Source organism: Melospiza melodia, chromosome 21 (assembly GCF_035770615.1).
Source record: "Melospiza melodia melodia isolate bMelMel2 chromosome 21, bMelMel2.pri, whole genome shotgun sequence".
In the NCBI taxonomy this organism is placed as follows: domain Eukaryota; kingdom Metazoa; phylum Chordata; class Aves; order Passeriformes; family Passerellidae; genus Melospiza; species Melospiza melodia.
The window spans coordinates 3241919-3265800 of record NC_086214.1 but is presented as its reverse complement, the minus strand read 5'-3'; the positions used below and the strand labels follow the sequence as shown (position 1 = coordinate 3265800).

General features: G+C 53.7%; 1 protein-coding gene across 3 annotated transcripts in view; it reads left to right on the top strand.

Annotated features, from left to right (window-relative positions):
• Positions 1-23882, top strand: part of HIP1 (huntingtin interacting protein 1) — a 43934-nt gene that overhangs the window by 6932 nt on the left and 13120 nt on the right. For 2 of the 3 annotated variants that reach the window (XM_063173986.1, XM_063173985.1), the window contains exons 2-5: positions 21931-21994; positions 22521-22663; positions 23219-23275; positions 23718-23798. In XM_063173986.1, the coding sequence (XP_063030056.1) occupies positions 21931-21994; positions 22521-22663; positions 23219-23275; positions 23718-23798 (345 nt within the window). Of the gene's footprint in view, positions 1-14571; positions 14643-21930; positions 21995-22520; positions 22664-23218; positions 23276-23717; positions 23799-23882 lie in introns of those variants that run through there. The other variant, XM_063173987.1, reaches the window with a different exon arrangement.

The window sequence follows — 23882 nt, the reverse complement described above, 5'->3', positions numbered from 1 at the left end:
CCCTGGAAGTGTCTAAGGCCAGGTTGGATGGCACTTGGAGCAGCCTGGTCTTCTTTCTAGTGGAAGGTGTCCCTGCCCATGGCTGGGGGTAGAACTGGGTGATCTTTAAGATCCTCTCCAACCCAAACCACTCCAGTATTCTTTGCTATGTGAGTTCAAGCTTTCCTTGTGCTCTTTAGGCCCAGTGGGCTATGACTGCTGAGCTCTCCCCACTGATGCCATCCCGTTTTCTGGGCTCTTAGGAGGAGAGGGGCCAATTCCTGGATGTCCCTGAGGTTCTGGCACAAGCACCTTGTAACGCAGTTTGCACTTACAAAACCCTGTGTTCTTGTTCACTTCCATGACAACATGGAAAAAAACTATTTTCCAACCAGCATCTACTAATTCAAATAAAGCACAATGCCACAGGCTCTCTCAAGAGTGCTGAGCTGCTCACATCTGACTTTTATTCCAATAAAAGAGACAAATGGTGACAATAAGCAGCAAGTCTCCAGGCTGGGCCTGCTGAAAGAAGCCACTTCTCCCAAAGGGTCCCTTTCTCTGATGGAAACTTCCTCTTTCCTGCATGGCAAGCACTTGGCACAAGAGGACTAAACACCCACCGGGGAGGGGCACAGGCTGATAGTGTTAAACTGGGATTTAGTGCCATCACACATGTAGGAATGTGGTTTTTGTTTGATGGAGTGATAAAATTATTTTTTGTTTTTTAAAAAAGGAAAAAAGTTTAAAAGTTTTTCTTTTTAATTAGGTAAAAGGTACTTCATAAAGCTTTAGGGTCTTTTCTTCAAACTTAAAGATAGTTATTTGGACAGAAACTGAGAAAGAAACAGAAAAAGTCTCACTTAAATAATTTATTAGAAAAAGAAGATAACAAAAAGAAATAATTGTTATTATGAGGTGTTTTATTAGGAGTAAGAGCTTTTTGTCTTAGGTTGTTTTTTTTTGTAAAGAGTTTTGTTATTTTGCTTTTTGTTAAAACTTTTTTGTTTTCAACACTGCCACAGAAGCCATCCTGCTAATTTTATGCCATCTGAAGTAGCTGAGCTATCCTTAGTGTGATATAGATCTCCAAGAGCTTATAAGACCTGGCTTGAAAACACCCCTGTATTACACACAAAGCTGGCTACCAGTCAGACTAGGTAAAAATAGCATCTAAAATTGTGGAAGTCTTAGAATAAAGTAGCTACAGCTCAGCAGAGTTTTATTAGTTTGCTCCACTGCCAAGCAACAAAGGATCTTCTTCACCTCAAGACTTGAGTATGGCACATTGGGGTAACCCAGGTCCCCTTGAACCTGAGTTTCATGGCCAAACCCTCAAACCAGCCTGGCAACCTCCCTATGAGCTGAGTACAGCTAGAGCAACTCTGGAGCTGCCTGATTCCTCAGTCCACAATGTTCCCAGCCCCTGGACTGGTGCTTCCTGCATTGGTGGGAACAAATGTACCTTTTTGTTGGAGCACCAAACTTTCACAACCAAGGGGCAGGAGGGGGTCGATGAGTGAGTGCCGAGCGTGTGGAGGGCACAGGCTGCAGGACAGAGCTGATGGACATTGCCAGCCCAGCCCATGGTTGGGACTCACACCCTGTGTTGGCCTGAGGATGTTGTTGGGAGCCGTGGCCAGGATCTGATGCTGCAGCAGATCCAGAGCTGATCCCATCGTCATCACACAGCAACAGCCACAACCAACCCTTAGGGCAGGCTCTCCATTGGGGTGAGGCTTGGCAGGCAGGAGCAGTGTCCACCAAAAAGGGACTGAGATTCTGCAGTTTGAAAAGGCAGCTCCTTGTGCTAAGAGACTGTTCTAAAACATTAGGGTTAGGTTGGAAGATCTTTAAAGATCTTCTGGTCCCAATCCCCTGCCGTGGGCAGAGACATCTTTCTCCAGGATCAGGCACCTGGGCACAGGAAGGCTCTTTTAGCTGCTGAAAAGAGCAATTGGCATCTTCTGCACAAACCAGATATGGCCCTTAGATCCCCAGCCTGATCCTGGTGGAGTCACAGTTCATCCACAACCTCTGCATTCTACCTCTAAATGAACTAAATGCAACCTCTGCATCCCACTGAATAAAGCATGGATCAGCACTCTGGCATCTCCATGGGCTTGGCAGCAGGCCACACTGGTGCTGGCCCTCACCTTGCTGATCCATGGGCATCACAGAATCCTTTGGATTGGGAAACACCTGCAAGGTCATCAAGTGCAGCCTGTGACTGATTCCTACTTTGTCACCCAGCCCAGAGCTCTGCATGCCATATCCAGTCATTCCTTAGACACCTCCAGGGATGGGTACTCCACCACCTCTCTGGGAAGCCCTTTCCAATGCTGGACGATGCTTTCTGTGAAGAAATTCCTTCTGATGTCCAACCTGAACCTCCCCTGGTTCAGCTTGAGGCAATGCCCTCTTGTCCCATCTGTTGTCCTTCTCATCCTGAACCATGGTTACCAAGTGTGCCAACTTTAGGTTGCTCCATATGGACTACCCAGTCCAGCTCTACAACCCTTGGAACTGCTCAGGAGGAAGGTCCCACAGCACCAATTAGTGGTGTGAGGACATCTTCTGAGGTCTTAAGGGAATGCTGAAGTAGTGGCAGAGGAAGACTTTGACTTTCTGGGTGTTGAAGAAGTCAGTGTAGTCTGGGAATGGCTATGCCAGAAGAGGTGCTTCTTATGCACTGTGTCAGTGAAGCCAATGAAGAACTCATCTCTTGGGGTGGTACTGTTCCCAGTCAGTGACCTGATGGTGTTTTTCCAGCCAGGAATGTTTTGTGCACTTCACTAATGGGAATGAAATGTTCCAACAGTCTGCAAGGTTTGGCTGCTTCTGCAGAGGTAAATACTTGTCTGGAGAAGGCAAAGGTGGGTATTCCTGAGTCTGCTGAATTTTATGGTCCCCTGGAACTCACATAGTCCCTCCTGTCCTGCTGGGATTCATGGAGCAGGTGGGGCTGTTAACCCTTTCAGCAGCCTGGGGAAAGGGAAGCTGTGTTTTGGTGGAGCTCCTTCCACCTTGTGATCCCAGGGGACACTCCATGCTCTGTCCCTGCTCACCACGGTACCTTTGATCCTTCCCAAGCACAAGGAACACAGAATTGTGTTGGGGTGATGGATGGGGCCAGTCCTAGACCTTCTCCTCACACAGGAGGGGTGACAGGTGGTGGAGTGCCTTGGGACACGGCACAGACAACATTTTGGTGGGTGGGATCCAGCCTGGCATTTCTGCTGTGCCCCACAGCTTTCCTTCCTTGGGGGCGCCTCAAGAGGCAGGTTGAGCAAGACCCTCTCCCGGCTTTACCCATGTCCTCAACAGGAGGGCAAACTGCTCCTTTGTTTGTTGTCCTGGCTCTTGCAGTCCCACTCCAGCTCTTTTTATAGCTCGAGAAGAAGTGCCTTGAATTTCTGAGTCGTCTTGGAGGCCAAGCACACAGGGAGGAGTTGCAGCTGGAAATAGGGCTGCTCTCTGCTCCTGCATTCCAGATTTTTTATTTTTTTAGCTGAAATGTCCAAATTTGAAGAGTCCCATTGCCACAGGCAGAGAACTGGGAACAATCCACATTTTTTCCATTCACACTGGATCCTCTTTCTCCCTTGCCTTATTTCCAGTGCCCTCACACCAGCCACTGAGCCCCCTCGGGATGATTTTCCCAGCAAATGGGGTCTGTCATCCCTGACTGTGTTTTCTGTAACCCCCAGATTTTACCTTTCAACACAGCTGGTGTGGCAGGAGAGCTCCCTGAGGAATTAGTAGTGTCTGCGGGGTGGAGGAGCAATCAGGTACCAGCCAAAGCTTCTGAGTGGTGAGCAAAGAGCTCAGACTAAATATCCAGCAATTTCTGCCTATGGGGAGGGAAGCAAAGCTTTGGCGGCAGCGCAGACACAAATAAACCAGAGAAAATGAAAGAGGAGAAATTGTTGGACAAAACCTGTGGTCTCCAGCCCATTATTGTCGGGGATTTTTGCTGTGGTGCCATGCTAGGGCAGGGGCACGTGGGCAGAGCTGTCCTGGCACAGCATCCCCAGCATCCTGAGGTCGGCTCCTCTGTCCCATAGGAGCAGGGTATAATTAACTGTGTCACATCTAGACTTTTCCATTAATCCCTTAATATCTAGGTACCAATGTGGGGCACACCCTAGCTGCAGTCTCCCCTTTGAGAGTTCTTTTAGCACAGAACCACTTTGGTTGCCTGCTGCCCCTTGTCTGTCAGCCTCCAGAGTGTCCCATGTGTGTGCACCAGCGTCTCTGTGAGCGGGGAATGGGGTATGCCAGGGAAAAATAGATCTGGGATCAAATCTGAAACCAATCTTTTTTCTAATCAGCCATCACATGGAAAAGACAATTAGCCAGGGTCCCCATTAGATCTTTTATCATTTTAACCCTTTTCCCTCCTTTTCTGTGGCATTCACTAACTCTGGGAGTAGTTGCAATCCAACTTCTCTTCCCATCAGCAGGAAAAAGAAACTTTTCACATGGTGGGAATACTAAGAACTATGGGTTCCCATCAGAGGGGTAAAGTCCGTCAGGCCCTTTCATTGGATAATAAGCAAATTTTGGGTACCCATTCCCAGCACCGCGAAGGGATTCTTTCTTTCCAGGTGCAGCAGGAAGTGCTGTGATTTCTGCTTGGGGAAATAGCAAGCATCTCATGAACAGGGTGTGTAGCCATGGTTGAACTCTTCTGCTTCTTCTTCCCGTGGGTATTTCCATCTTTCCCAGCCCTGGAGGGAAGGATGGTGCTCAGCTCCTTCCACAGTAATCCCCAGCTGGTCCCACAGCCTGGGTGTTTCAGGACCTGGATGTCTCTGGGTTGTTTCTGATAATATCATACAGCAGATTTCTTGCACGTTTTTCTTTATTTATCTTGAAATGTGAAAAAAAAAAAAAAAAGTCCTGATTCCCTGAACGTCATTGGAGCACAAAGGATTTTCTCCACAGAAGAAACTACTGCACTACTGGGTGCAGTTCCCACAGTGCTGGGGCTGGTGCCAGGCTTAGCCATCCATCGCCTTCCCGTGGCTTTTGTGTCCCGGGAGCCGTGTCCCTGTGTCACTGCACCCAACCCTGTCCCCTCCCTGTGCAGTGTGTGCAGCAGGAGGATGTGCCAGGGCGGGTGGGCACTGGGCTGGGTATGAGCACCAGGGTGTCCTGGGCCGGGCTGGCCTCACCTTGCAGTGCCTGACAGCTGCTGAATTGCTGGAAAAGATGGAAATTGGGTCTGTTTAGTGTCTCTCAGAGCCAATTCCTCGTGTTTGTGTGTCCCATATGCGCCTCTGCCAGTGTCAATGGTATTGTGTGTGCTCCTGTGATTTGCATTCCAGAGCAGAGATTTCCCTCCCACATTAAACCCCCTGTTTTCCTGGAACGTCATGGAAATCCTGGGGCTGCCCTTCCCTCTGCCCTGATGAACTGTAGCAAGGGCATCCCTGAGGTGCAGAGCCCTTCAGGCACCCCTCTCCCACCTTCATCCTTGTGTGGAAGATCCTGCTCATCAGGGCCAGAGGAGGCAGGAACAGAGTGGCAGGCACAGCCATCCATGCCCAGCCCATTCCACTGTGGAATTACACACGGGGATGCCCCCCATGCCACAGGGAACCAGTGGCTCCCAGCACAGGGGCCATCCCCTGCTGCCAGAAAAGCTCCCGACGGAGCTGCTTCTTGTCATCTCTGCTTGTTCCAAGTGCCTCCCATCCGTTTTCCCAATGCTTCCAGTAGACACAGGCATGTTTTCCACACCCAGAGCTGGGTTTCTTGCTCTTAGTGCCCCTCCAGCCTCGGTGCTGGCGCTGGCCGGAGCAGAACAGTGCAACCCTTCTCCTTGGGCTGGGTGAGCCTAAGGGTATGCTGGCAGTGCTCCAGCCAGTGGTGTTTATTTCCACACAAGGAAAATGAAATATTTATATGTCAGGAAGGGGTTTTGCAGCCTTTTTCATGGAATCGTGCCTGCTATTCCCTCCTCAATCATCTCACACAGGCAGCAATTACACATGAAACACAGTTTCCTTTATGTGTCGGGTTTTTTCCACCTTGGGCTCCACCCGGGTCGCACCAGAGATCCTTGCTCCAGCCCTGCCAGCTCCCTAGGCTCTTCTGAACCTTCTACCAGGGGGCAGGCAGCTTGCCAGTTATGGTGCTCTCAGTTATGGGCCTCTTGCGGGAGCATCACCTGTGCAGGAGCAGCCACAGGCACTGCAGAGATGTTGGATGTGGGAGCAGGCACTACTGAAAGAGTGCAAGGAATGCTTGAACTTGCATAGCAGAGAATCCTGGAGTGGTTTGGGTTGAAAGGAACCTTAAAGACCATCTCACCCCACTCCTTGCCATGGGCAGGGACACCTTCCACTAGAGCAGGTTGCTCCAATCTCTACCCAGCCTGGCCCTGGACACTGCCAGGAGTGGGGCAGACACAGCTTCTCTGGGCAATGAGTGGCAGGGCCTCAACACGCTCAGAGGGAAGAATTTCTTCCCAATATCCTATCTATCCCTGCCCTCTGGTAGTGGGAAGCCATTCCCCCTTGTCTTGTCACTCCAGGCCTTTGTCCAAAGTCCTTCTCCAGCTCTCTTGGAGCCCCTTTAGGCAGAGGAAGGGGCTCTAAGGTCTCCCCAGAGCCTTCTGCAAGTGAACATCCCACGGTATTCCAGCCTGGCTCCAAAGCAGAGGGGCTCCAGCCCTCAAGGTTCACCCATGGGGTTTCATCCTGGCGCTGGTGCATATGAGGGGATGCCAGGCAGGGAATTCACTGTGTCATTTTTAGCTGTCATTTGGGCACCTATTTGCTCCAACATTTCCCCCTTGGCCTGAACTGGGTCTGCTGGGAGGGAGAGCAGCTCTTGGCCCCTCTGCAAACCCACAGCTCTCCAGAGCCCATGGCTCCACGGCCTTTTGGGGAGGAGCTGGTTGGGACATGGGGTGCTGGACAGGGTCTCGGTAACGGAGTGGGGGGAGAGAGCTGGGAAGTGGCCTCTGGTGCCAAAGCAAGCAGCCAAACCTGTGGGAGCACTAGGAGGAGGCAGCATTGCTGTGAGCCAGCATTGCTTGCTCTGCTCTGACCTCCCCCTGCAACCACACAGCACATAAATAGGAACAAGCTCAGGGCTGGAAAGTGTCCCCAGGCTAGATGTATGTTGCATATTTCCTATAAATACCTCAACTGCTGCCTATTAGCCAGAGGCTGGCCCAGCACCCAGATCCCCCCCCCATAGCCCCAGCACTGCTGAGGGGGCTGCAGGCAGGGACTGGCCAGGGGCTGGCCTTGTAGGACGTGGGCTGGTGCAGGGAAAACACGTGCTGTGGCATTTCCCAACCTATTGCATCCAGTGGTTTTACTTCAGGCGAGTTTGTTCCCCTTTTGCTACGCATCTGCAACAAAACCGCTCACATTTAGGACTTGTGAGAGATGCTGAGGTGTGTGTGCCTGTACTGGAGCATCCACACAGCCTCCTGCTCCCTTGTCAGGGTTCACAGGGGTATAAAGCTCAGCAGAAGGTGGAGGAAGCTCCTGGGAAGTGGTTATGGGCTGGGCACTGAGCTGAGCACCACACTTGGCATTGCCAGGCTCTGCTGTCTCAATTCAAGGGGCAAGCAAAAGCAGATAATTAAAGTGATTCCTCTGATGGGGCAATGGAGGGATCACCTAAGGCAAATGTTTGGAGATTCACAAGGGCCTCACTATGCTTTGGGGGAGGGAGGAAGGCACCTGAGGGCAGACACTGAATGTGTTTTGGCACTGTGCTTTGTGTGAAGCCTCAGCTCCCCATTTATGAAGTCTCCAGGGCAGAACTTGGCAACTTTAAAAGGAAATGAGTGGGAGATGTGTTTTATGGCTTCAAACTGAAAGAGAGTAGGTTTGGATTGGGTATTAGGGAGGAATTCTTCCTTGCAGGGGTGGTTGCCCAGTGAAGCTGTAGCTGCCCCATCCCTGGAAGTGCCCAAGACCAGGCTGGACGTGGCTTGGAGCAGCCTGGGACAGTGGAAAGTGTCCCTGCCCATGGCAGGGGTGGAATGAAATGGGCTTTAAGGTCCCTTCCAACCCAAATCCCTCTGGGATTCTGTGATTTATCAACCATCTTCTGAGTCACTGGTGACACTGATCCAAGTATGGAAGGGCTGCAATTAGAGAAAGGAGGACAAAGTTGGGGGTTGTTGATGGGTGGACTCATGGCTGGGGGTAAACATCCCCGTGGATGGGGAGAGCTGTAACCTTTGGGGCTTGCAGGGTGGTGGGTGATATTGGAGCTCCAGTCCACTGGAGCCCAGGGAGTCCTGAGGGTCAGATGTGGCAGGATGAGCCAGTTCCTGCTGCAGCTCTCCTCTTTGCTGACCCTGCTTCCTTCTTTTGGGCGTTGGCTCATCTCAGTGGTGCCAGCGTGAGGCGAGAAGGAAGTGACCCCACAGCAGAGCAATGTGTGTGTGCAAAGGAAGAGCCAGCCTGGGGTTCCTAGGAGGGTTCCCAGATAACCTGCATGTAGGGATGGGGCTGCAGGGGACCCAGGAGACATCTGCAACGGGGAGCAAGTTGTCACATGGAGCTGGAGTGTGCAGGTTTACATCCCACTGCCATGATTCACCTGTGCCAGCCCTTTACCTCCCTCATGGTCGAGCACTCCTTCCCCATCTCTAACCTGACACCATCCTTCAACAGTTTAACATCATTGTCCTGTGCTGGGACCCCAGAGGTGCAGGCACCTCCAGGGGGATCTCAGAAGATGCTTGGCTTTTTGGGCTGCCAGCACACACGGCTGGATCATGTCCCATTTGTCACCTACCAGAATCCCCCAGTCCTCTACAGGGTCATCTCCATCCATCCATCCATCCATCCATCCATGAAATCAATGATGGCAGAATACACTGAATCACTGTGGAATCAGTGGATCCAGGATATGGAAGTCCTGCAACTAGAGACGAGAGGACATGTTGGGGGCCATTGATGGGAGTTAATGGCCCCGTGGGTGGAGAGAGATGCTGAGGGTGTTTATCCTCCCAGACTTCTGGGGTCCCTGCAGAGCTCCCCAGTCTGTGCTGGCACTGGGGAGCGCCCTGGCCCAGGTCCATGATCTTGGCCTTGGCCTGACTGAACCTCATGAGGCTGCCATGGACCTACTGCTCCAGCCTGTCTAGCTCCCTCTGAGGCCCTCCCTTCCCTCCAGCCCATTGATGGCACCACTCAGATCAGTCTCATCCTTTCTATGGGTTCCCAGCCCTACACACCAGGTAGGAAACAGGAGTTTCATCTGCCTCTGGTTTGCAGCATTGTCAGGAGCTGGAAGCAGCAAGGGGGGAGGATGTTGCTTATCCCATCCCACCTCTCTCTTTCCCTCTTGCATTTTTAATCCTGTTGGCATTGTATTGCTGCTTTCTGAGCTTCTGCTTACCTTGTAGCAGCCCCACTGAGCCATGTTCCAGAGGGCTGTGTGATTGCTGTAACACCAACAAGGATGGATTGAACAGGGAGCTAAAAATACCAAATGATCAATAATGGCACCATGAACCTGGCTTTTTTGTTTGTTTGGTTGTTTTTTTTGGGGGGGGGGGGTTGGGGTTTTTGTTTGTTTGTTTGTGTTTTTTCAAGAAAATCTCTATATTGACAGCCCAACCAAGCAGCTTCCTGTAAAGGCAGGAGGGATAATGGAGCTTGGCTCCCTGCTGGGCTAGCAGCAGCTTCACCCACGCCTCTCTGTCCGTGGCCCTGGGAGCCCTTCTGGATCTCCTGCCTGGGGGGATGTGGAAGGACTGCTCTCCTCCCTGCTTTCCATGCTGGTCTAGTCGTGGTGAGCAGCTGGGGGAGCTTGGTGCTGAAATAACCCCTGGCACTCCATGCCAGCACAGCCCTGGGCACAGCCAACGGCCCTGGCCCTGTGCCTGCTTCAGCCTGATCTGCTTTTTCCTCTCACTTTCACATGTCCAGGAAACTACAGCATTACATGGATTTGAAAATGGCCTTGAGCTTTTTAAGCACTGCTCCCAAGCAGATATTTTTCCTAAATAAGGATTTGCAAAGGTATTTGGGCATTAGCTGGCCAGGGGGATTTCCAGAAGTGTTGGAGCAGCCAAATACCCTTTAAATCTGCCTCCATGCAGTGCAGGGTTGGGGCTGGAAATAGCAGGTTCACCAAGACTGTGACCATTTGGGGACATTTTTTACATCAGCAGTGTCAGCACGAGGGTTTTCCAAAGGTTGTTCATTGATGGATCTCTTTGGAAAATCACAGTGGGCTGAGCCCTGAGGGATCTGGCTGTACTGCAGTATCTGAGTCGAGAGAAACTCATCACACCTCCAGCTCCTGCCAGTGCTGTTCCATCCCTGCATCCTGACTAATCCATGATGTGGTGCTGGCAGTATGGAGCATGCCTGGTGCAGGTCTTGGCTCTGTTTTGAAAAGACCTGGAACAGTGCAGGAAAGCAAATCCCTGTTACAGTGTTCTGACATCCCACTCAGAGGGAAAACTCAACTTGCTGTCACCACATTGGTGCAATGGCTTTTTTTCCCCACTAAGTCCCACTATCCCAAACACCCCCAGTGCCCAGCATTCACCCCCTGCTCCTAAAATGGAAGCTCCTTGCACAGCCAGTGCTGGTCATCCAGCTCCAAGGACCAGACACCAAACCCAGCCTAACCCAGCCACCACAGGGAGTGCTCCAGGGCTGGAAAGCTGCTGGAAAAAACTGAAACCTGAAAAAAAACAGACAATAAATAGTTTTCCAAGTGCTTGGTGGTTTTCCCAGTGACCCTGGTAGTCTCCCTAGAGCCCTGAAAATGCCAGGATCCTGGAGCTCTCATATCACAACAATGCTTCAGCAGCACTGGGCAGGTGTAAGCCGTGGAGCAGGATTAGTTTATTGTGAGCTGGGGAGGTGGGTTTAAACTGCTGCTACACTGGAAGAAATGGGAAAAAATACCATTCTCTGAGGAAAATGAATTTAGGAGTCTGAATCCAAGGAGTTGGTTGAGCCCTGATTTGGTTCCTTCCCTTGGGGAAGACTTGGGAAATACAGAGAGATCAAGAAGGAGCAACAGATATTATTAGTCATCTAGGAGGGAGGCGGCTGCAGAGGAAGATGGTTTTTAGTGGAGTATTTTTAGACCTGGTAAAATGAACAGAAGGAGAGGAAAAAAGAGGGAAGGAGACCTTTGAGAGGCACGTAAATGCTCCCTGGAGCAGCTTGGCCCAGGCTTCCCACTCTCATCCTGAGCATCAGCTCAGGCAGAGATTTGCTCCAACAGAAATCAGAGCTGTAAAAGCCAAAGCCTTAGGGAGCATTCTGAGGAGCCTCTCTAGGCTGCAATGACAAAAGGCCACACTTGCTGAGACATTTTACCCTAATTCCCATCATTTCAATGAGAGGTGATTGCTGAAATAGAGTTTAAAAAACTGCTTGCAGAGCCTCCAGTAGGTGGGGGAAAATGCTGAATGTCTCTTCTTTTTTCATCCATCGTGATCCAGCCACACATCCCCTCCTGGAAGCTGGCAGGAGAGTCACAGAGCTGCAGGAGGGTGGAGGGTGCTTCCAGGGTGGGGAAAAGGGACTTGCAGTGAAGCGCCCAGGGAGATTCAGCAGTGCCAGGGGCAGAGGAAGGACCTGCAGCTCTCCAGATCACACTGGAGGATGATGAATGAAGGCCCTCAGAGAACAGGGTGGAGCAAGGAGCTGCCTCCCCTGGTTCTTCAGGGAAGCAGCCCTCACGTTGCCTTCCCTCTTCCCTGTGGGAAAGGCTCCTTCCTACCCGGTGGAGGCAGTGCCTGTGATGCCCTGCAGTTGTGCAGCAGCCCCATCAGTGCGTCCCTCCTAATTCCCTCCATCCCACCTGGAGAGACTTGTTAGGGCCTCTGCAAGTGGGTCCCAAATTGTTCATATAGGATGCAGCCCTGGAGAGATTTGCTGGAGCCTGGGGTGAAGTGTGTGGGTTTGCACATCAGGCTGGGATACTCTGTGTATCCCCTGCTCTTCCTGAGAGCCCCTGGGAATAACCCAAGAGCACCCTGGGGCCAGGAATGCCTCCTCACCCTTGTGTCCTCACAGGGATGCAGTGAACTACAGCAAGGAACTCCCTTGGGAAGAGCATGAAATTCCTTCCACCTCAGTGGGTCCCTGAAGTGGGATTTATCCCCATAGGCTGCACCAGCCTTTCTTGAGCCCTGGATTGGTTGGGTGCTGTCATTCCTGCTTGGTGCTTCCAGCTTTCCTGGCTTCTCTGAAACTGGGGTTTCCCTTTGCTCTGAGGACCCCCCCAAAATTGCTTTTAAGTTAATTTCCAGATTTTCTCCTCGAGCTGCCTTGGCTCTGATTTTTGCTCCCTGGCTGAAGCCCCTCCCGTGCTGTGAAGCCAGGTGGATTTGGAGCTCTCTGCCTTTGCCCAAAGTGCTTCCTGGTGGTATCCAAACTCTGGACTTTGCCAGCTGGAGCAGCTCAGCCATGAGGAACCACACTGCAGCTGTGGCCTCAAACACTTGGTTGTCCTGGCTCTGCAGGAGGCCCTGGATACCTTCCCCCTGAGCTGAGCACTTTGTTCAGAGGGGAGCTGGTCTGAAAGCTTGATTTGGAAGGTTAATGATGATCAGCTGATTTTAATTTGGAGGATTGAGCAGGAGTGCTGGGAGCACAAAGCCTGTGAGTGGGGGGTGGGCAGTCTGGCATGGTTGCAACCAGGTTCCAGTGGCATTACAGCATGTCACTAGTAGCTATGAAAAACTGGATGTATCCTACTTATTATTTCAGAGGCTATTTTTCATGCAGGTGGCATTGTAGAGAAAGTCCCATCTATCCTGTGCATGTGGGAGGGACTGGGTTTAGTCTAGATCCTCTTTGGTTTTGGCTGTGCTCTTTTCATACCTGCCTTAAGGTCTCTTCATGCAACTGAGCCATTAATACTTAATGACCAAGTGCTAATTGCAGCACTGTGGCCTCTGGAAACTGTGGCTTGGCTTCTTGGTGACTTTGGAGATGGTGCCCTGGAAATTCTGGACTGCCCTCCAGCATATCCTGGGGCAGCAGGCAGCAGGGGTTGTGGCACTGAGTTCAGAGCGGTGCTAAACCCAGCTAAGGGGAAATCAATTAATTCCACGATCCGTTTAAGCTGGGGGAACACTATGCTGGGAGATGGGCTGCTAGTGAGGATCCAAGCTCTCACTTTTCATGTTGAGAACACAGCTGAGAGTCACTCGCTGTGGGGCTTCACAGGGGGAAGGGCACAAAGCCGGGCCCACGATGGCACCTGTGACAGGAGCAGGTACCGCTCACAGGGGCAGGTGCCTGCCCTGATTGCAGAGCACTGATCCAGGCTCGTTCCCAGGCTCAGAGCAGCATCCAGACCCTGCTCCCAAAGGAACTTGGCTGCTGCTTGAAACCATCTGCTCTAGCAAAACACATTTAGTCCAGCAAAAAACCTGTGAGCTGTGTGCTCCGAGACAAGCAGTGTTCCATCCATCTGTCCGTCCCAGGGATCTCACACGCCTTTAACAACCACCTGATGAAAACATGACCTGGATTTCACCCCAAAAGCTCCCCCAACACTGGGATGAACTGGGTGGTTGTGGAGCTGGGTGTTGGGAGAGTGCAGGGGTGGCAGGACTCTGTCTGCCTGGGGATGTGGGATCCTATTATCTCATTAAGAGAGGCCAAACCATCATCCCAGGGTAAGTGGCTGAGCCGTGACTAGACTGCAGTAATCCTGAGGGATTAGTGTGTTGGATTAGTTTTTGGTCGGGTTGGCCCCACAGCAGCACTTTGTTCTTCAGGCCCTGAAGCATCTCCACCACCGGCAAGCCAAAGGCCCTGGCAGTGCTTTGGGGTTGCTTTTAGGAAATTCACTGAGTGACAGAAGAATGGTTTCGGTTTCTTTTGTGCCTTCCCATCAGAAAATATTCCTTGAGCACAAGGGGGAGCTGGGAAAAACCAAAATCACCCTGCCTGGACGCTTTCCTGTCCCCTGGTGGGGTGGTCATGGTGGTCAATGAGCTGTTCCTGCCTGCCCGAGGGACTGACTCTGGCCAGGGGCTTATTACTACGCTGGTTTAATTGCTCTGGTTGTTGGAAACAAGATGCTAGCAGCCAAATAGGCTCTGGAACAAGGGAACTCTGCGGAGGTGCCAGACAGACCCACCGGTGTAGCCTCACCCCCAGGCACAGAGACAGGGCAGGGGATGGAGCAGGACAGGGAATGGATGAGGGGGCAGGCAACGGGCTAGGGAGTCTGACAGGGAGTAAGAGAGGGGTCGGGCAGCGGGGCAGGGGATGGGGCAGGAGGCCGGGGGTGGGGCAGCAGATCTGGCAGTGGGGCAGGGTTTCGGGTGGGGGTCGTGCATCTAGCAGTAGGGCGGCCGCGCCGAGGGATGCGAGGCTCCCCACCCGCGAGCCCCGTGGCCATCATCCTCTCCTGCGCTCTGCCGCTGCCCCGGGGTGGGCGGGCGGTGCTGCGGGACGCCCCCGAGCGTGCCGCCCCCCGCGCTCGCCTTTGTTATTCCGGCCGAGCGCGGCGGCCGCGCCCCCGCCTCGGCCGTGCCGCCCCTCGCGGGAGCGCGCCCCCGCCCCGCCCCGCCCGCTCCGCCGCCGCCGCTGCCCGGCAGAAGCTTCGAGCGGGGCCGCCGCCATGGGCGCCGCCGCCGCGCCGCGCTGAGCCCGCCCCGAGCCCCCGCCATGGAGCTGGGCAAGGTGGTAAGTGCCGGGCCGCGGCCGCCCCCCGGGACCCCCGCGCCCCTCCCGGGCTCGTTCCTGGAATCGGGGTTCGCATCCAGGGAAGCTCCTTCCCGGGGAAGTTCTTTACCCTCGGTACCGGCGGTTCCCGGAGGAGCATCACGGGGAGCGGGGATGGTTCGTGTGGCCGCGGGACCCGCCGGCGGGTGTGGGGGACTCGAATCCGTGGGGATGCGGAGCCTCCCGTGCGGCTGCGGCCGGGCCGGGCTGGGCTCGCTCCCGCACGTCCGTGTGAGGCGAATTCCCCAGTGCCCGGCTCGGCCAGGCTCAGGCCGTGCCACCAACACCCGCGTCCCCACGAGCGTTCGTGTCCCCACTAGTGTTGGCGTCCCCACGAGCGTTCGTGTCCCCATACATCTGCGTCCCTGCCAGCACTCCCCATGTATCCATGTTGCCATGGCCCCACGAGCGCCTGTGTCCCCACACACCTGTATCTCCATGCACCTGTGTCCCTGTGCCCAGTGCCACAGCTCCTCTGGCCCATGGGGACTGCCCCTCGCCCTGGCAGAAGGAATGAAAACAAATTAGGGGCAAGAAGTGGGTTTTTAGGGACTGCTCCTACAGGGAGCATGTTCACCCCTGTGCTGCTCTCCTGGGAAGAGGGATTTGGCTTTTCCCGGTGCTTCAGCATGTCCCTCAGATGCAGCACTGGGTCCACGTGCTCATGGCTGCTCTTGGCACCCTTGCAAGATCCAGACATCCTGGGGGGATAATGGGAGAGGGATGCCCCATCCTGCTCCTGGGAGCTGCTGCTCACCCAGAAGCCTTGCAAGGAACAATTTCCACCAACACTAGATCTGAGCTTAATTTCAGAATATCCTGCTAGGACAATAAGAGCTGCTGTGTTCCTGCTGGGGTGATACTTCTCAAGAAAGGTGGGTCCTGGGTGGTAGTTGATCATAGAAATGCATATCTGGATGGCATCCTTGTATCTGCTCCCCAAATCCTTCATCCTCACTCCTTTATCTCTTCCTGTTCCAAAAAATGCCTAAGTATTTGCATCTGCTGGGAAGTAGAAGACTCTGGTCAGCATGACTGGGAATGTTTCAGGAATTTCTGAAGGTGGTGGTAGACCTTCCTGGACTGACCCTGTCAGACATGGCCACACTCCCTCCCCAGACAGAAATGACCGCTGCTGGAAGAGATTATCCTTGCATAAAATCCCCTTTTAAAATTAAAAGCCTGGCTATTGGGGCAGCTCATGGGAAAGGCTCTGGCTGCAGCTGAGCCAGCTGGGCACGGATTGACTGCCCTGAGCAGTAATTAAGTGAGAAGAGTAATGAGCAAATGTGCATGTTGTAATGGAGGGATGGGGATCCTGGGGGTCCCCCTGGATTTCTGCCTCTCCTCAGATCCAGCCCCCTGTGATGGGCTCTGGTTGTGCTCTGGAAGTGCCAGCCAGCCTGGGCTCTGAACTTTACAGTGTCAGCTTCCCCAGCTGTTCCCTCTGAGATCTGGATTTTGTAGCCTTGCTTTTTGTCAGCTATTCTCTCCAAAATTTCTTCTTACCATCATTTTTCCCCCTAGGGTTTATCTGTGTAAAAGAAAAGTCCACGTTACCTTAACTGGATTTTAAAATTCCGTGTCCAAGTAATTAAACTACATAAGTTATTTAAGGCTGGAGGAAGCTAGTTGCCCAGCACTCCAGGTGCTGGTTCCTTGTGGTGGGCAGTGATGTGATCACTGTGGTAAACTCTCGTTTCTGGGAGCCAAACTCTCCCTGTGATCATTCCAGCTCTCCCCTGCTGGCATCGAGTGTCTCCCTGGGACTCTTGGGATCCGCCACAGATTGGTTGGCTGGCTGTTCCCTTCTTTCCTTTGCCTCCAAGGTGGAGGAGCTGTGGGATCACACTGTTTCATCCTACCCCATCCCTCCTGATGGTGTGGAACTTGGAATTTTCACTGGAGGCTCTGGAAGAGCCAGTGGTGGGTCAAGTGCTTGCACACAGCTCGTGGGTGCATCCTCCTGTGGATCCCAACCTCTGCTGCCCTCAGGAGGAACTGGGAGCTGGTGGAGTGGGCTGTCCGGGCACATTCCAAATGGACATAATGGGCATCCTACAACTTTATTTTGGTTTTGCTGCTGGGATAGCAGCACTACAGCCCTCAAGGCAAAGGCATGCTAGAAGCTGGGCGTCAGCTTCATGCCTTGCATGTCTGCTTGTGGTCAGAGACCTCTGAACCTCACACCACCACTCCGTTTCCTGGCCTAGGTGTTTTTTTCCCAGGCAACCCCACCTGTGCTGGAAGAGCTCCATAACACTCCTTTATCAGGCATTGCTGAGTGCTGGAGGGGCTGGTGGTGTCATTGATCTGAAGTCATCATCCTCCTGGCCTCAGGGGAGAGAGCAGAGCTGGAGGCAGCAATGCCAGAGCAAGGTCTCTGCAAGAAGAGCATCGTGGCGATGCATTGGATTCCAGCGTGGCTCGTGGGGTTTGCTGCCATCTCCGGGTGACTCAGTTTTGGGGTGCTCCATGTGCAGACTGTGGGACAAGGTGACCCCAGACACCTGCACTGGTATCACTTGGGGTTCAGGGCTGTCTCTGGATACCTTCATCCTCCTCCTGCTGGCATCTGGGCTGGTGGCATCAGCATCTCCTCCTGGAGAGGGACATCTGGAGCCACCACCACTGGGAGTGACCCCAGTGGATGCGGTGAGGTTTTGGGGTCTCTGTCACTGAAATATGTTGTTGGTTTGAGGAAAAGAGTTGATTTTATGGCATCAGCATTGCAAAATCTGAGGCTTGTGTCATTTTGGGAGCTATTCCCACCTGGAGGGAGCAGGAGGTAAGGAGAACAGCAGCATATTCTGGAATATGCTCAAACAGCCTGGACAAGGAGCTTCATCCCCAGAGCAGCTCCACGATGTAGCCAGCCAGGAGAGGAGCACTTGCTTTCCACACTCATGGATTCAGCAGCAGATGCAGCCAAATAGCCTGGATTAAGTGGTGGGAAGGTACTTTTCACATCTCCTGACTCCCTGCTCTCGAGAAGCCTATGGGACTGAGTGGAAAGGCAGTTGGAATACTCTGGAAGAGCCTCCAGTGGAAGAAGTATTCCAATACTGTCCAATACATAGAAATAGATCCCTGGGTTTTACATCCCATGTGGCCAGCCAGGCCTGCCAGCATTGCTTTCCTGCCTTCCTGCCTCCCTTTCCCTCCAGCTGCTCTCAGGCACAAAACCAGGCTTGTTTCCTGCTGCTGCTGCTGCTTCAGGCCACAGGTGCCCAGCACGGGGGGACCGCAGCCACCCCAGCTGTCCCCAGGAGCTCTTGCCAGTCCTCAGTGGAGCATTGTCTACCCCAGGTGTTACCCAGCTGGCTTTTTTCCAGGATTTTGCTGGACAAAACTATTGCTTGGGTGATGTTTAAAGAGATTCACAGAATGACTAAGTTGGAAGAGACCTTCAAGATCATCGAGTCCAACCCATGCCCCAACACCTCAACTAAACCCTGGCACCCAGTGCCACATCCAGGCTTTGTTAAACACACCCAGGGATGGGGACTCTGCCACCTCCCTGGGCAGCCATTCCAGAACTTTATCACTCTTTCCGTACAAAACTTTTTCCTAATATCCAACTTACATTTCCCTTGGCGCAGCTTAAGATGTGCCCTTGGAAGAGCTTGCCTGGCTCTCATGTTCTGTACACCCTACAGAGCCTGAGCTAAGCTTTGCTTTACTGGGATTTGCATTTTAATTAAGCCCATGGATTTTTCTTCCAGGCTTGTTGTAGTCAGGTCTTCCTGCTCGCTCCCTTCTCTGAAGCTCCTGTGACTGCAGGGCTTGTGAGCAGTTTTCCAGAGGTAGGCTCCATCCCGGCTCTCCATTTATAGAAAGGAATTAAGAAGAAATGAGGGAGCATTACTAAGAGGATTTGCACTGCAACTTACTCAGTTTGTCCAAATAATTTGCAGTAGCTCTGGATTCTTTAATCAACACTCGTTTCCTTCTGGAAATGAAAGAAGCAGGAAGGCGTTGTGCTGCTCCTGAGCCAAGCTTGGCTCTTTGCCTTCAAATGGGAAATTTTGCATTCAGAGAGCAATCTGGGAAGAGCTGGCGGGGAGTGAGGGTGTGTGTGGCAGAGGGAAGTGCGTGTCAGGGCTCAGAAAGCCTCTGTCATCCTGATCCTCTTCCTTCATGGAGTTTTGGGCTTCTGTGTCTGCAGCCTGCAGATACGTGCCTGGAGAGGTGACGTGAGAGCTGGTCCGTGGGTCACCCTCGTGCGGAGCTGTTGATGGCTCTGCCCTGCTGTGGCATCTCCATGTGAGAAGGTCTGGGCCAGATCAGGGGTTGGGAATTCCTGTGGGACAAAGCTGTGGTGGCCTGTCAAGCCATATGGTGGCCTGTCAGGCAGCAGACCTTCCACAGGTTTCTGGGAATCCCCTTGATGTTGCAGAGGGAGGAAAAGACGATTGGAAAGATGTCATTGCTTGGGGATAGATAGTCCCAGACTGCTCCTCTCCCAAATGGCCTGTGCCTTTCCATGCACACGTCGGTGGGCTTTCCTCACCCTGCTCTAGTGACGCTTGGAAAGCTAACAGTGCTTGCAGCATTCCATTGCAGCCTTCCCAGCCCTTGCAGCACCCATGGAGCCACTCCCCAGCCTGGCAGAGCCCCGTGCGCAGCCTTGCCCCACGCCCTGCCCCACTGAGCCCAGTCCTGGCCCTGTGGCTCCTCAGGGCTGACCAGATGACAGTGTCACGCTCACACATCTCCGTCTGCAATCGACCCCTCTGCACTCTCCTCCTGCTTCCTGCCTGGCCCGTTGCACAGGAGGAAACTCCAGGGTTTCCTGTCCCAGCAGCAGGGTGAGGTGTGGGGCTGCCCCATGTCCCCTGCCCTCTTCACAAAACTGGAGCAGGGCTGGCCGTGCTGCCCAAATGTGTCCTGCTGGGTCAGAAGTCACCTCCATAGGTTGGAAGCTCATAATTAAATTAAAATTCCATCAGCTGCAGGTGTGGGATGGTGGTGGGGAGCGGCATCTCTGAGTCAGGGTGAAAGACCCTCTGTGGGGAAGGGGTCTGGGCTTGCTGTCCAGGCAGCCCCGAATTTCCCTCTGCTCTGACCCAATTTTACAGTCAAATCACCCTCCCTGACCCCACTTGTCCCCCAGAGGTGACAATTCTAGCCTTGGTCTCCTGCTCCTGCTCTGTGCTCCCCCAGTTTGCTGATGTGGGCGCTGCCAGAGATGCTGATTATGGCAATTTGGGCAGACCCCAGGTGGCTTTGGGGATGGGACCCCCGCCCTGCACTCCTGGGGATGCAGTGTGAAAGTGGGCTGTCCACAACTACACCTAGAAAGTGAGACGCAGCTTTTCCTTGGAAACCTTTCTGCCTTCCAGATGGATGTGTGTGCTTCAAATGGAGTTGAGGAACTTGGGGATGGAAGCTCCAGCTGGTCCCTGCCTGGAACCAGGGGCTGCCAGCCCCCATCACCCTCCCACTGTGTCCTCTCACTCTTGGAGGTCACTGGGGCTTCCTTAGTTAGAAAAAAGTGTCCTTCCTTTGGACAAAAGCTGACACGAAAGAGCAGTTCAGCTGGGAGCTCCATTTCTAGCTTTCCCAGGGATGCAGCAAAGCTTCCCTCCGGAGACCACCCCTGTTCTGGTCGTTCAAGGACAGTAGGAGCAGCTTTGGGAAAGTGAGGCCTGCATCCCACTTCTGGCTATGAGCTTCTGCTCCCCAGCTCTGGCTTTGCATTTGCCTTGTTCCTTGTGGGCCAGGACTCCATTCTGAGGTGGAATGTGCATTTATCCTGGCACTTGTCGCTGTGCCCGCTGGTTCATCACAGCTGTCCTGACAGTCTTGGAGGTTTTGGGGCTGAAGACTGGGATTTTGAATGAGGACAAGCTGCCCCTGGAGCTGGATCCATGACACGTGTCCCAGATGGATGTTGGGATGCAGGCATCCTGCTCTAGGCCTCTAGGACATGGTCATCCAGACTGGCATTTTTTTAATGCTGAATTTAATTTTATGGCTTTCCTGACAAGAATTTGGGTCCCCTGACACCTGCATCTTGCTGGTGACCTCCTCTGTCACCTCCATGGTCCTTACTGGTCACCTCCACAGTCACCACCCAGAGCCAGTAGGGATAGGGCTGCAAACCCCACAGAGCAGTGGCATCCCTGCAGTTTCTGACACAGTTTCAGCTGAGGGGGTGCTTGGCTCTGGGCTGGGGTGCAGGGCTGGGGTGCAGCTGGGGGTGGGGTCTCGTCTGTCTCAGGCTATCATCATTCCTGCTCCAGCTGGCACATGCTTTGGTGGCAGAGGGGCTTCCTGGGGGATTTGGGCTGTACTCCACCACATTTCAGGCTCCTGTGGGCCCCTCCAGCCCTGCTCAGCACAGACTCACTGGAGTCCATATAGATGAAGCCACGTGGGGCCACCAGGAGAGGACCAGGAAGCAGGGTTGCAGCAATGATTGTAGTGAGAAAGGCACTGAAATTAATCTCACAACTTTAATTGGTTTATATCAGTAATGAGCTGCTTCTGGCAGTGCTGAGCCAGGCGGTTCCTTCCCTTGGCAGCAGGATGTTCATTGGAGCAGGTGCCAAGGAAGCACTTGGTGATGTTGGAGCCTGGGGAGAGGATGAACCTGAGCTGGCATCTTTGTGTCCCCATGAAGGATCAGAAATGGGGTAGAGTGAGAAATCCTGCCTGGAAAATTGTTCCAGTGGCTGCCACTGCATTCCATAGGATAAATGGTGGCTGGCTGTGCCAAGGCTCTTCAGCGTGGACTCCCCAAGGTCCTCAACACCTGCATGGCAAGTGCTGCCTGTGGGTTTCACTCCTGTCCCTCTAATCCATGGAGTAGCCTCGACCTTTGCCAGGCAGCCCTGGCAGTGGTCTTGCCATCCTACTGCCCAATTTTTTGTGCCCCCCCAAATTGTCCTCCCCATTGAGCACCCCAGCTGCTGCCCACGATCCAAAGGCAGGGGAGGAATTTGTCCTCCCTCTGCCTGTCTCACCACTCTGAGGGCAGCAGAGGGTTCTTTGTGGGCACTGCTTTAATTGCTTCATTATTATCCTGAGTAAATGAGTCCTGGCAGCAGCTGAACCTGGTGGATGCCAACTGCATCCCAGAAAGGCATCTGGGAAAGGTCAGCATCCATCTGGCACAAGCAGGGATTGGGGACCTGGATGGAACCAGCCACTGCAGAACTGGAGGGTCTCAGTGAACAAGGCGGGGACCGTGAGGGAGCCTCAACCTTTTCCTTCTCACCCCCCCATCACTTCTCTCTTGCAGACCGTCAGCATCAATAAGGCCATTAATGCACAGGAAGTGGCTGTCAAGGAGAAACATGCCAGGAATATCCTTCTCAAAGATGGCCATGGGACTGTGGGAGTGAGGCTGGGGCTGCCTGGAAAAGGGGCAGCATCAAGAGGGTGTGTGGGGAGAGGTGCCCAGGGCACTGGGAGGCTGAGGGCTATTAACAACATTGGATATTTTTCCAGCATGGCACGGGATCCCTGCTACTGCTGTCACAGCCTTTGAATGTTGGTAGGTGCCAGGCTGGTGCTCCCAGCACTGCCGTCCCAGGAGGAGGCAGGAGGGGAAGGTGCCCACAGTAGGCTGCCACCAAAAGTGGATCCCCAGCATCCCAGGCAGGCACCTGGGAAGGCTCAGCAGAGGCACAGCCCCAGCCTTGCACGTGCCATGGTGCTCCCAGAGCAGGGCTGGTGGCAGGGAGAGGGTGGCTTGTGCCGCTTTGGGGACAGCGAATGCCTGTCATCATTAGCTCCCTGTGGTGGTCTGGCCACTCTGGCTGCAGCTGTCTTTGGGTGGCCATTCTCCATCAGCAAAGGGCAGAGGAGTGCTTCCTTGACCACCGGCACCGTGCATCCTGGGCACGCACCACGAGAAGGGAGCGCAGACCTTCTGGTCAGTGGTGAACCGGCTGCCGCTGTCCGGCAACGCCGTGCTCTGCTGGAAGTTCTGCCATGTCTTCCACAAGCTCCTCCGGGATGGACATTCCAATGTGAGTGCCCACAGCTCAGCCTGGGGCCAAATCCTTTCCCCTGCAGGGCTGCACCGGCTGATGGGAGGTGCTGGAGGGTCAGGGTCCGTCTGGGGGGTCTGTCCTGGGCTGGGGACTGGAGTCCTCCCAGAGGGTCATTGGGCTCCCAGGGGTCAGTCCTGAGCAGGGCCTGGAGCTGGAGCCCTCCTGGAGGGTTGGTGCCCTCCTGTGGGTAAATCCTATGGGTACATCAGTGCTGGAGCTCTCCCAAAGGGTCAGTGCCCTCCTGCAGGTCAGTCCTGGGTGCCAGAGCCCTCCCTGACCAAAACCCAGAGTGCCTCAAACCCCAGTGCCGTCTGCAGTGCCAGAGGAAGCTGCTCAGCACCTGCAGTGGCGTGCGCGCAGGGGCCGTCAGCAAGGATCCTCCTTGGGGAGCTGGAGGCACCCGGGGCTGCTGGCAGCAGTGAAGGGTTGGGGATGCATCAAGACCTCCCATTTATCACCCAGTTCCTGGTTCCAAGGATGGAACACTGTGTCCTGGTGCTCTGCCTACTGACTGTCGCCATCATTCCCCAGGTCCTGAAAGACTCTGTGCGATACAAGAATGAGCTGAGTGACATGAGCAGGATGTGGGTAGGTGACCAAACCTGCCAGCCATGGTGGGGAGACCCTGGGGGTGCCGTGGCCAGGCTGGGGGGGGTGTGGGCTGGGGGGATTCCCTCTCCCAGGAAGCAGAGCACAGCCATGGCTGACCTGTGGCTGTTATCACCTACCTGGGCTGGGTTTCAGTTGCACTCTGTGTTCCCTTCCACCAAAATCAAATGCCTCCTTCCTGTTTTATGGCAAAACCCAATAAAAACTCAGCTCTGACAGTGAAATGAAGCATTGAAACATGCAGAGAAGGTGATGAGAAGGTCTGACCAAATCCCTTCAGTTCAGCCAGTCTGGATCCAGGTGCTAGTGAGGAGGGTTTGGCTGTGGTTTTGGGGAGATAAGGGAGGGGTCAGTCATTCTACAGCAGAAGGCTTTTTCACAGCCTGCCCTGGATCTCAGCAGCTTTTTGGGGTCCCCACAGGGCCACCTGAGCGAGGGCTACGGTCAGCTCTGCAGCATCTACCTCAAACTGCTGAGAACCAAGATGGAATTTCACATCAAGGTAAGCCTCCCTGTCCCCAAGGCTGTAGCAAGGGGTGGGCACTGGGGTGACAGCAAGGTACCAGCATTGATATCCTGCTGCCTC